The 12,976-nt window shown below is 37.9% G+C and overlaps 1 protein-coding gene across 1 annotated transcript in view; it reads left to right on the top strand.

Moving 5' to 3' along the window:
• TOX3 (TOX high mobility group box family member 3) overlaps positions 1–11,474 on the top strand; it is a 78,893-nt gene extending 67,419 nt beyond the window's left edge. Inside the window, 4 exon segments of the mRNA XM_050904189.1 lie at positions 4,158–4,427; positions 5,777–6,004; positions 7,365–7,445; positions 9,629–11,474. Coding sequence (XP_050760146.1) covers positions 4,158–4,427; positions 5,777–6,004; positions 7,365–7,445; positions 9,629–10,369 — 1,320 coding nt within the window. The 3' untranslated portion in view covers positions 10,370–11,474.
• Positions 11,475–12,976: the final 1,502 nt, after the last annotated feature.

Below are 12,976 nucleotides of genomic sequence, written 5' to 3'. Positions count from 1 at the left end.
CCTTAATTTTTCCCTTAGTACTCAATGGTATGTTTTGCTTTTGCTGGCTCAGGTACAGTAATTGTTGAAAAACACCTCTGATAATATTGTATAAATTAAAGCGTGGGAGTTCACACATTCCTTTTGTTTAAGTCTCATTACTCTGTTGTTTGCTTTCCAGTGGCTGTTGAGGAATTGGTGTTTTATCAGTTTTTGAGAACTTACGCTATTACAAATCAAAGTAAAATAAGCTATATATTTGGCATATGCTGTGAGACGTGTGTCCTTTGGCAATATGACTAAATATGACTTCTTTGGCATGACTGTCTAAATAGATTAGAACAGTCGAGAGTAGGGTGGTTTGATGGACGGATACCCCTATGGTTCCTTTGATGAGGCCTTCTATGCATCAAATGCTGGATGTCTTTATAATGTGTGCTATAGGAGCTGTGCAAGAGAGTGGTGACAGAAAGCCAATATGCCCAGATAGAGTCACCATACAGTTGTTTTGAGAAGGGGGAAACATTTTGGACTATATTTTGCTTTTTTTATCCTTGTGTGTAATTGAAGAGACCAGAGAGGTGGCTGGCATTACCCTCAGTAAATGTCTCTATACCTTAGGTTTTTTGTAGCACTCATGTAGGATAGCAATAGAGAGATCTGAGACAAAGTCATTTCAGTCTGCAGAGGAGTCACGCAAGTTATTTCCTTGGTTTTCCGTTTCACACGTTATGTCCTTGTTTGATTGTCATGCTGAGTAAACCAGTGGTTGAGTTTTGCCTGACTTGTGTTAAAATCACCAAATTTTGCCTAGCTTCAATCCAAGACTGTAAAGCAGATCAGGCTCAATAAAAACTTGATTCTGTCCGCTTGAGAAGTTAAATGAATTTTTGTCAGAACTAATCTGTCATTTTTGCATAATGTTACAAAAATCCTGAATGCTTATAATATTTGTGTATCACTTTTACTTCTAGTTAAGTTGATGTAAAAGAGCTTGTGATAGTCTCTAAAATTTTCACAGTATTCTCAGTGGATTATTTTGAATACATGAGCTTCTCAGTTTTCATGTAGTAATGTAATTAGGATGTCATGTGGATGTTTTAGTGCACTTGTATTTCCATGCGTGCTCCTGATATAAGATGATTTTCATTGTTAAACGTTTCTTTGATAAACATTTCATGCATAATGAAATGCTACTGATCTTTTTGGTTCAGTATTGGGCTTTGTAGTATAAAGGAAAAAATAAGAGCTAAGATGAAATTTTGTTTTCTTGATTATAGATTCCTCCTTAGAAGATTTTGTTTGCTCAGGAGCTATATACAAATGCTGTGGACTTTAACGTTGCTATTGACTAGCTCCCCTACCTTCTTGCTACTTGCCAAACCACTGTACAAACATAAAAAATGGTTTATGGTTCCCTGTCTGAAAGCTATTCTATAGAAACCATAGGTTGTTGATGCCCACAACACTGTACCACAAAGTAAAAAATTAAATTCCCATTCCTTTCTTTGTGATTTTTTTAATATCAATTAGCCATATAACTTAAATTCGAAGTGCAGAAAATATATTGTTTGTCGTTATCATATGCAGATATGATGTAAATGAGAAGAGATTGGAAATGATACAAAATATTTTCTTTTATATAACATGTCTTATCTGTTTGGTGCTAGATAGCCAGTTACAAAATATTGTTGTTTCCACTTCTAGCTTTTACTGAAGTTTTTAAGATTTAAAAAAAAAAAAAAGCTTAAAAAAATTAGGAGAAGATACAAAGAAGAAAGACTGGAATTAAATAAGTGGATGTAAAAAAACCACACAAGCATCAAACTGTCAGAAAAAGGGACAGTTAAGAATTCATGGGCTTGTGTATAAAATTAGATTCTGGGTCAGTGCAAGTCAAGAGAATTTAGTCTCAATAAAATCATAGATGCAACCGAAATGACAAGACTTGGAGTAAATGGTTTGTAACCCATGTCATCACATTTTGTTGCCTCAGTGTAAAGGCCAGAAAGGCCTGTATTGTGTAACAATAAAGAGAGAACAAAAGCTAGCCTTTTAGGTGTAGAACACCTCCAAGAAAGTACTGCCTGCAAAATAGTGAAGAAAGTTAATTTCTATGAGAGAAGATCATTCTGGTGATCTCCACCTTTGCTTTGCCAGCAGAGTTTTTCTTCATGCATGCAATAAAGTAATGTCTGTAAACTAAAATGAATGGAGTAATATGCAGAAAGTGATATCCTTTTACAAAAGACTTTGAATGACTTCCAGATGCCACTGCCAATAAAAGTCACAATCAAAATGACCCTATAGTTAACGGTAGTAAATTTTCACAGAAAGGTGCCCTAAAGCAAATGGGCATTTCAGCCAGTAAGTCTAACGTTTTGATCTTTCTGTATCAAGTGCTCCACTTGTGGCACATGCATTCATCTCTAAGGAGCTACACTCCTTTACTGAAAATATTAAAAGAATTTAAGAAGTAGGAAAAGCAGCGTGGTGCGGTATGGATGATGAACCAAGCATGGGGAAAATGAGGGTGAGACCTAGCGTGTAGGATGTGGATCATGAGCTTGTGGGGTTAACTTCATCTATACCGGATCCAGGTGCAACGCTACATGTACTTTTATGCTAAGAAGGATTTCTTTTTTTCGTATAGGTTTAGCAGAAAGACACATGAATGGCAAATTCAGAATTAATATGATTTTTTGCTCTAGGGAAGCAGTGTGCTGCAGCACTTGCACATAAGATAGATGAGGCAGGGTGTGCATCTTCTCTAACACATGTATTGCTTCTCTGTACGGCTGCACTTGTCCCATCCAAGAAAAGGCTTTCAGGAGCACAGAACCACTGCTTCTGATGAGGGAAGAGTTGTAAAAAGCAAGAGGAAAGTCACTTGGCCTAAGCTTACCTCCATGCTGACACAGATTTTTGAAAACTGGTTTGGGCTTATCCACACTTAATAAGAGAGCACTGGGAAAGTCAGACTCCGTTGTGGAAGTCCCGTGGACTGTACGCTGGGCTCCCAGCATTGCTGGTTTGTTCTGTCTCATTTCATTAAGGATCATTGCACCTGCTACTAATTGTGATGTAGGTTATTAATAATGAAAGAGTTTTCAAAATCTAATTTATTTCTCATGTTTCTGTCTGTTCAAACAATGGCTATAGATTAATCAGGTTGCTGAATCAATTTGTGAGCTGTTTATTCTCTTCACTTATTAACTGTTTTAAAAAATCTTCTTTTCTGTTTAAATGTTCCTTCGTTGTGTATTGATCCGTGAGTGGTTAAAAATAAGAAAATTGAGTTGTTCATAGGCAGATTCCAGTTGACTTTACCTTAAGGGTCTTGCTTCTTTTTATTTACAAATGTGGTAAGTGTTGTGCAGATGTAGAAGGAGACATAGTTTGTGCCCTCAAGAAACAGTGGAAACAAAACCATGCAAGCACTTGAGTTTCCGAGACATGAAGTACAAGAAAAATAATGTCGGTGATTGGTACATAGCTTGCTACTTCCACATGTGTTTGATTGTTGGATTAAAGATAAAAATGTGTAGTTTTGTGTGGTACTTGCGAACAAGGATTTTTAGGAGTGATTAGGATTACTTGAACGGTTCTCCAGCGTGCTGCAGTGTCTGCACTGGAGACCTGGCAGGGCAGTGTTCTTTGTTTAAAACAACTTTAAAGTCCCACTCAGACAGGATTGTTTATGTACTACTAGTAACAGCTAAGAATAATTGAATGTCAGTAAAGGAAGATGCTTTAAGATGCTTTTCTCTCTCTCTCTATGTGCCCCCTCCGCCCTGGTTTTGTGTACTTTCTGCATTCGACAGCAGTTTGTGTCTTCTCAGTTGCAATGTTTTCCCTGTATCATCAGTCAGCCTGTTTGCCTGTTGTTTATGTGGGTATTTCACACTGCATCAAGAGAAGAAATGTTTAAAAATGGGGAAATGCAATTCTTATTCCACAAAAAAACCCCACCCACAAGTGGAGGAGAAGTGAAGTCTGGGGCAAGTGTGGTAACTGTTGCCGCCTTTAATTTATTAGAAATGCGTTTGATTCATTAAAAAGAAACGAAACAGACTGCAAGTTGACAGTGTCAGTTCTGTAAGCCTGTGAAAATAACTTTACCTGATAATGCTATATGGTAACTGCTAATGACTAAATAATGTTTCAATCTCTTTTAGGATCAGTGTCACACACAGGTTTCCCAGTATCGCCAGGATCACTCTCTGATTATGAGATCTATTGTCCATATGACTGATGCTGCTCATTCGGGAATTATGCCTCCTTCTCAGCTAACCACCATTAACCAGTCTCAGCTAAGTGCGCAGCTGGGGCTAAATTTAGGAGGCACTAATTTGCCACACACTTCTCCCTCCCCTCCTGCAAGTAAATCAGCCACTCCTTCCCCATCCAGCTCTATAAATGAAGAAGATGCAGATGAATCAAATCGAGTAAGTTATTCCATGCACTGTAGTGAGTAAGCTTTACATGTCTATATGCTATATTTTCATGAATGTGGTGGTATCGTCTCAGCTGCAATGTGGTCATATAAAATAGAAATGTTCCAGTATAGTGGTATATGATTCATTTGCTGTTTAGCTTCTTTACTTAAGAAGTTTCCTTAACACCTCCATAATAACATAAGAATATACATATATATGTAGTCTAATATGTTCATAATTTGTTTCGGATTCTATAGATCTGGTGAATCTCTGTACTCGTCAGCTTTGGACAGTTTTGTCATTTCGGTATTCTCTGGTGTCATGTAAAACAGATGCATTTAGATAGAAATAAAATAGGCTTTCTTCTAACTGAAAGTTTAGTTAATTCACATTTTGCTTTAAATAAGTCTGTTACAAAAGGAAATTTTAACAAAATAAAGCACAAATGTTATTATAGCAGTATATTTGAAGGGCCTAATTTAAACTGTTCCATGAAAAGTTTTCTCATTAAATTAATGGAACTTGTAGACATGGAAAGATCATTGTACGGGATCCTCACAATATCAGAGTAAAATGACTATCATAGAGGTATATTTAGAGCCGCTTTATGCCCTTGCTGCAATAACCTGTGCGTAGTTCAACAAGAGAGGGTGGGGGCGCGCCCGGGGTTACCTGCACTCCTGGGCGTGCTGCTCGGGGGGTTCCCCAGCCCAGAGGCAAGAGGCAGACGTCGGTGCGGGGCCGGTGCCTGGCAGCCACCCAGAGCCTCCAGCGCTGCTGCTCAGGCACCTGACCCTGCACGAGGAGCGGTGGAGGTGGGTGGTGGACGCAGTGGGCGTTCGCTGCAGGTGGATAGAAACTGCAGAGTTGCTACTGCTTTTTGCCTGAAGGGTGGGCTTTTTAACCCCTGACCCGTGCCTGCGTTGACAGGCTAACTCTGGGACTCAGGAGGTGCCGCCAAGCTCGTGTCTTTTGAGTCTCTAGTGCTGAAATTACATCTTCATGGAAAAACATAGATCGCCTATTCAAAATATACATAGATTAAATCTTAATTTTTTTAATGCAAATTAGCATTGGGGTGTACTTTTTCAGGTCAAGCTCGTAGGATTTGACTCTCTGAGCCATGCTTACAATGAGTAGTAACTATTCATGCGTTTAGTTCCAGTAGATCTGATGAGATTAAGCTGGGACTAAGTACTATTTGGTGGGAGAAAGGCTTGCACAACCGAACTCTCCAAATGTTGCTTACGTAGTAGCTTTATCCATATATTATTAAGCTAGACTGTCAATAGTTTTTAGGAATTAATCTGACTTATTTCATGCATATATTGGCTGTTCTTGTTATTACTGTTTCTTAGGCTACTGGAGAAAAAAGAGCTGCCCCGGATTCTGGCAAGAAGCCCAAGACTCCAAAGAAGAAGAAAAAGAAAGATCCCAATGAGCCACAAAAGCCAGTGTCAGCATATGCCCTTTTCTTCAGGGATACACAAGCTGCAATTAAAGGGCAGAACCCGAATGCTACATTTGGAGAGGTTTCAAAAATAGTGGCATCTATGTGGGACAGTTTAGGAGAAGAACAAAAACAGGTAAAAAATTGATGCAGGTTGTCTCACAAGAAGTAAAATAGTAATCCTTGTAAAAAAATCCTGCTACCTCTGCTCTGAGTGGACCACACTACTTGCTGAAGCAAACCTCTTACTCTGTAGAGCTACGCTGATTTTTGAACTTGCTAAAGAGCTGGCATCTAAAAGCATTTTGTTATAAGAACCAGTATGCAGTATTAAATAGCTGTATTTGTCTTTAAATTTTAAAGGGCAGTTTGTAAAAAAGCTCAGGTGATATTGTCCTAGAGTCCTGTTAAGACCATCTTTTGATGATTCCTATTTCAAAGCTCTTGTTTCCTGTTAATCAGAAGGTAGAAGAGAAAAAGGGAAGGTACAGCACATTTTTCCTTTGATCTGCCTTATGAATTTGTTACAAAGCGTGTTGATTTCCAACCTTTGAAGCCAATCCTCTGTGCCTCATTACAATGTCATGTGTGAAATGTTATCTCCAACTCAAACTTGGTACAGAATGATGAGTTTTGTTCTTCCTTGAGGGTTATTCTTCTTTCTATACACATGTAACTCCTACGCATGGGTTGAAGGAGAAAAAAAAAAAATCCTTTGAGGCTGTTTGCCTGTTGATACTGTGTGCAGCTCCCAGTAACAGTTAATGGAAGCTGCGATGGAACAGTAGATTGCTGTATAGGACACCTCCTGGCAAGATATGAATGATACTTGTTTGTGAAATACATTTGGAAACTTTTAGTCTGATCTAACAGATGATGGTGAACATGATTTAAAGGTGAACTTTAAATTTACTGATGATTAAAAATACCGATTAATTCATTTTTGCCTAACTGTTCTTGTTTAACTCAATGGGATTCTCTCATACTGGCTTTGGGGAAAGTGAATTGTCCAAGCTTAGTGAGCCACCTTTTCTAAAGTTATAAAGATTTTTTTTTTAATACATAGTTTGAATATTTGTTTAAAAAAAGTATTGCATAGGCATTTTTTACTATTTTATACTACTGCAGATGCTTTTTAGCATCTGAAATACTCAGTGTTCTAACATCCCTGTTACTTAGAGTCATTAAAATATCATTTCCTGGGGAGGTAAACTGTGCATAGGTAGTCTTGTCAAACAGTTGGCTGCTCTGGCAGCTTTTTTTATTCATGATAAATCAATATAAATTGTGGTGCAAGTCCAGTGAGTAGACCTGAAAATCTGTAACCACCTGCAAGAAGATTTAGATCTTTCAGGGAAGAAAAAGCACATCTAACAGTAGAGTGTTTTCAGGTTTTTTGGTCTGTGTTTTTTGTTTCTTTGCAAGTGATTTTGAGAAGATTCTGGCAAAAACGTCTTAATAATTGAAGCTGGTGAAATTGTGGTCTCTTTTAATAGGTATATAAAAGAAAAACGGAAGCTGCCAAAAAGGAATACCTAAAGGCACTTGCTGCCTATAGAGCGAGCCTTGTTTCTAAGGTAAGCCTAATAATGCCTTCAGTGTAATGCAAGTTAGCTTTTGGCAATGGTGTTTAAATATTGGGGGTGGGGTGTTAAGCAAAATAAAAGTAGGATCCTAGGATTTCTGTAATACAGCTCTAGAAGATGATGTGCTGCTGCTTGAACCCTGCTTAGTCTCTGCAAAAAAAATTTCATCCCTCTAATGGCACAGTAATGATTACCAAACAATAACTTTGTAAATGTACATCTTCCTTTATCTATGGAGGCAAAATAACGCACTTCACTACAAAAGTAAAATTCAGTCATGAAAAATGTACTGACCTTTTGACATTAATATTTGCAAGCTATTTGCAGAGTTTTGTTTTTCCTCAAGTGCTACTTCTCGAAAGACAGACTTGCTTTGCGTGGAGCTGGAGAGCAGTTATTGTATGACAAAGCTTAAGTATTTCTTGCAGGTGAGGGGAAAAAAATGTGTGGTGGCTCTGAATTTGGAGAGTACTTACAAATGGACTAGCTGGCAGTGAGCCACATGGAGTATTTTAGCAGATCCTGAGTTAAAATAAAACTCGTGAAGAAAACAAAGCTCTGCTGTCTTATTTGAGAATTTACCTTTCTAACTGGCAGCGCTATACTGGTGGTAGATCTGTTGCATCTGAATACCATAAATGGAAATATGCTTATGGCCATCTAAAATATGGGTAAAAATTAATCAAGGTGGTTATTTTTCTAATAACATTTCATAAAGATCAATCACAAAAATATCTTCAATCACAAGAAAGCAACAGAAGAAAGTGATGATATCTAACTCCTGAGAATATTCATTTGATTATACAACTACAGAACATTAGTAAATCACACAGAAAGTTGCTGGGTATTTTAATTAATGGTTAAAAATACAACAGCAGAAATTATACACATGCATTCTGGAAAGCTGGAAGATTTCTTCTCCTTGTGTTGAGAAGCTGCATTTTTCTGTTGTCTCTAGGACTTAGATAATATTCTCAAGGCCTTTAGTATCACAATGCTAAGTTCAATGGCAGCTGGAATTCTAAAAACCTTTGAGGGAATTTATTTTGTCAGTCCTAAGCTCCCTTTTCAAAAACATCAGAAATCATATTTTCTCCCAAAATCCGTGGGACCTGGGCTGCAAGTAACTTGTGGGAAGACTGCGAGTGGAAATTGCTCTCTAAGTCCAGTATTCATCTCATCTCCTCTAACTTAAGACATCCTTGCTGTAGCTTTTTCATCCAAGATGGTTGCTGAGAGTAGGGATGGAATAGACACTTCTGCAGCACAATTTGACACATTCTGAGGTAAATGTCTAAAACATCAGTTAATTATGCTGGAAGAGACTTTTTCTCTCCATTGTCTTTATATAGGGATTCTAGGCAACTATTTTACATGTCGTGTACAATGCAGATGTGTAAAACTATGAAAGATGAATCCTACCTTTGGTGCTTAAATATATCTAATGTAAGCTTACACAATATTTTTAAATATACCTAGTGAAACTGTGCCTTCAAAGGTACCAGAACACCTCATTTATTGCAGTAGGCCTCTTTGGACTGTAGTTTTGCCGCAGATGTGTCTCATCAGAAACCTCCAGGACACTGGAAGCAGGCAGGATTCCCTAAGCAGGGCACCCCGCTGATGCAGCTGTACCCCTTCCAGTGTATTCCGTTGCATGCCTTGACAGTTAGACTTTTCTCTGTTGTAGATACCTAGGTCTTGATGCCTTAGATGCGAAGAACTACAACAAGCAAATTAAGAAAGCTGTGTGAGAAGTCTTGTTGTTTGTACACTACTCTTGTGCCATGATAACTGGTGCGGGGGTATACGCCTCTGCTCAGATTTGTCTCCCAAAGAACAGGGTTATTTTGAAAACATATAGAAAGTGTTGGGACCTTTTTAGCTCTTTCAGCCACAAAATGTACGTGACATCTGTGACTTTCTGGTGTTGAACAAGGGCACAAGTTAGTTTTTTGTCCAAGAAAGAACTGGAGGGACTGTATACAGAGACAGATGAAGAGGTGATGTAATGGATCGGTGGATCAGTGATCTTTTTCAGACTGCTGATTGATCTTTTCTGATAGAAAACAAAAGATGAAAGTCTCCCTGAGTAGCTGTGACTTTTATTTCCATGTAAACAGTAACAATGTTTTTTCTGTTAAAAATACAATGAATTTCTTTTCCAAACACAGGCTGCTGCAGAATCTGCTGAGGCCCAGACAATTCGTTCTGTTCAGCAAACATTGGCATCCACAAATTTGTCTTCCTCCCTTATTCTGAATACTTCTCTTTCTCAACACGCAACAGTATCGGCATCTCCTCAGACTCTTCAACAGTCCCTTCCCAGAGCAATTGCTCCAAAACCTTTAACCATGAGACTGCCGATGAATCAGATTGTAGCTTCTGTTACCATTGCATCAAACATGCCAACAAACATTGCAGCTCCATTGATAAGCGCTATGGGAACAAATATGGTGGCGACGCCATCTTCATCTCAAGTAAGTCCCTCAATGCAAAGCCAGCAGCACCAGATACAGCAGCTCCAGCAGCAACAGATGCAGCAGATGCAACAGCAGCAACTACATCAGCATCAAATGCATCAGCAAATACAACAACAAATGCAACAGCAGCATTTTCAGCACCACATGCAACAACATTTGCAGCAGCAGCAGCAGCATCTTCAGCAGCAAATTAATCAACAGCAAATGCAACAGCAACTGCAGCACATACAGCTTCAGCAAATGCAGCAGCAGCAAATGCAGCATATGCAACACCAGTCACAGCCTTCTCCTCAGCAGCATTCTCCGGTAGCCTCTCAGATCACCTCTCCCATCCCTGCCATTGGGAGCCCTCAGCCAGCACCTCAGCAGCACCAGTCACAAATACAGTCTCAGACACAGACTCAAGTATTATCGCAGGTCAGTATTTTCTGAAGATAAATCATCTTGCAGCATGGCTTTGTGTTGATGGAGGGGGTAGGGGTAAACTATATTTGGCTGAAAACTGTAAATTGTTGATGGTAGTTATGCAGGGATGCATAACAGATCAAATGATCCTCTAAAGTGTCTATTAGATAGGCAATAAAGAACTACAATGTAGCTGTGTATCATCTTTTAGCTGACTATAAATCATTTTGTTTTAAAAAAAAAAAAAAAAAAGCTGTGCTCTTTTTCATGTGATGCCTTTTTAATTTATTTAAGCTTTACCTACAATATGTGAATCAAATGGCCTAATAAATACCTGGACCTTATGACTGCAAAATGGCCTTTCAGAGTTATAAGATATAACCCTTCTTTCTCTAAAAGTGAATAATGCACTTCAAGGCAGTATGAACTCATGAAGCCCTTAAAGCACAGTTTTAACTACCTGTAAAATGATGATTGGATTTCATACAATCATACTTGTATGACATGAGTTAGTTGATGGCATTTTTTGTCATGAAAAAATAGAGTAAATCACAGATTTTTGCCAAAGCTCTTAATTTTTTCTCTCCTAAACGTCTTCAGAAAAACAAAAGCAAGTTACTGAACTTAAATGTTTGACCCAACCTTTCACTTCGTTTCTCCAACTAAACCTACCATAGTTTGTAAGAAAATATATATTGACATTTACCCTCTTACGTTAATTCCAATTACAGAACAAAGGTGAATATTATATTCTGTGTCGAAGTGATGAGTTTCAGATTTAATACACTGTATTTTTAAAAGGGAAATGCACTTAAAACTTATTACAGAAAGCTAAGATGAAAAATGCAAGAGTTTTTAATACGCTGTAAAACCAGTAGAATATTTAAATGAAACTCCACAACCGAATAATCAATGTAAATATTTTCTTTAAAAGTTGTAAGTTTTCATATCATGTGTTGTAAAGTTTTCATAAATGAGGCTTTAATGTAAACACTGGTAACATGAATTATTAATTGCTACATTGCTTATTGTGTTTTTATGCTGTTTTATACTTTTTTATGAGTTATGATAGCAGCAATTAAGTTGTTTGTATTTTGCTTATCTAAAATAAATGCTTTTATCTTGCTATAGAATAAACACATTTCAGTAAAACTGATGAGCCATAAGTCTTTGATAGAAAAACCAGAAATGTTTCCTTATGCAGACACTTTCTTGGAAAATTTATTAAACTTTTTGGATTTTTGTCAAACATACTGGGTAAACAGGTACTGATCGGAACCGAGAGTGTGATCAGCTCTTGTATCCATCAAGATGCACTGCTGAAGAGTCGCGTACGACTTCTCTGAGGTTTCTACGACTTCAGAGAGAGAAAGCAGGTGGTAGAGTTACAAAGCATTCGTGGTACCCCGTGTTACATTTATCTGCAGGAACAGGATAGCGAACCTGTCTCTCAGCAGTAGTGTTCAGAGATGCAAATAAGCACAAATTGTGGTTTTCTTTGTGTCTTTGAGTTTCAGATGTAAACGCAGTTACTGCCATGGGCTTCCCGTCTATAAGCCCCCAACTCTGACTCGGGCTGATCCTGAGTTGTCTGATTGTTATTTTATCATAAAAGTAGGACATGATAGAGGGGGGATGGAGAGGGCAGGTATTTCATACGAAGGATTTGGCAACGTTCACATGCAATGTGTTGTCAGGTTATTAGTGCTGTTCATATATTTTTACTCTGGACAGAGAGGAGAAATCCTTTATTTTCTTCTTTCCCTTCTTTGCTTGCAATATCTGTGCTGCAAGTGCAGTCTGACCACTATCCCCAGTTGTCTTGCATGATTAATTACAGCATCTGTCCTGTCAGAAGCTATAATGAAGAGGTCTTGATAAAAATTGCAAATTACCACTGGCAACAATCTTAAACTGCTTATGATAAAATGAAAATTAAAAACAGCAAGTGTCAAACCTGAGCTGAATCCTAATCCTGTTTGAGGCGGTGTCCATGGCTACCACGCTCAGACCACAACCAAAAAATAATGGAATATAGATCCCCCAAAAGTTGCAGCCAGACTTGAGGGAAGAGGTACTATACTGTGTGAGTTTATTAATAATGAATTCAGCTTTCAATATTTCATCAGCCTCAGGTACTCTGTTTATTATGTACAAATATTGAACAGCAAGACATTCTAATTACAAATTTATAGATTTCTTGGAGCAGAAAAAATCATGGAAAAATTGAAGCTTTTCATAATAGGTGTTAGTTGACAGTTACCCATGCTCCTAATAGCCTTGGTATGATATCTAATAATGTCTGGGACGGAGGATGTTTATTCCAAGCACGAGGAAGCCTGCCTGCATTGGAAATGGCACGGCAGAGGCTGGTTGGGAGAGATTTTTCTGTGTGTCAGTTTTAACCAATGTTACATAACAAAGGGAACCATTTTGTAGTCATTTTGAAACCTTTAGACAAATGTCTTCAGCAATAATTGCTAAACTGCATGTGACAGTAATTGTGTATTAGTTCTATAATTGTCATTTTGAAGACCTATGAAGTATCGTTGGAAAAATGTCACTAGTGATAAGAGTTAATTACAACTGAAGTCTGTTTTCAACTATTTGCAGCGAGAAGCAGGTGTTATTACA

Source organism: Gymnogyps californianus, chromosome 12 (assembly GCF_018139145.2).
Source record: "Gymnogyps californianus isolate 813 chromosome 12, ASM1813914v2, whole genome shotgun sequence".
In the NCBI taxonomy this organism is placed as follows: domain Eukaryota; kingdom Metazoa; phylum Chordata; class Aves; order Accipitriformes; family Cathartidae; genus Gymnogyps; species Gymnogyps californianus.
The sequence above is the reverse complement of the archived record's forward strand: the minus strand, read 5'-3'. Positions and strand labels throughout refer to the sequence as shown.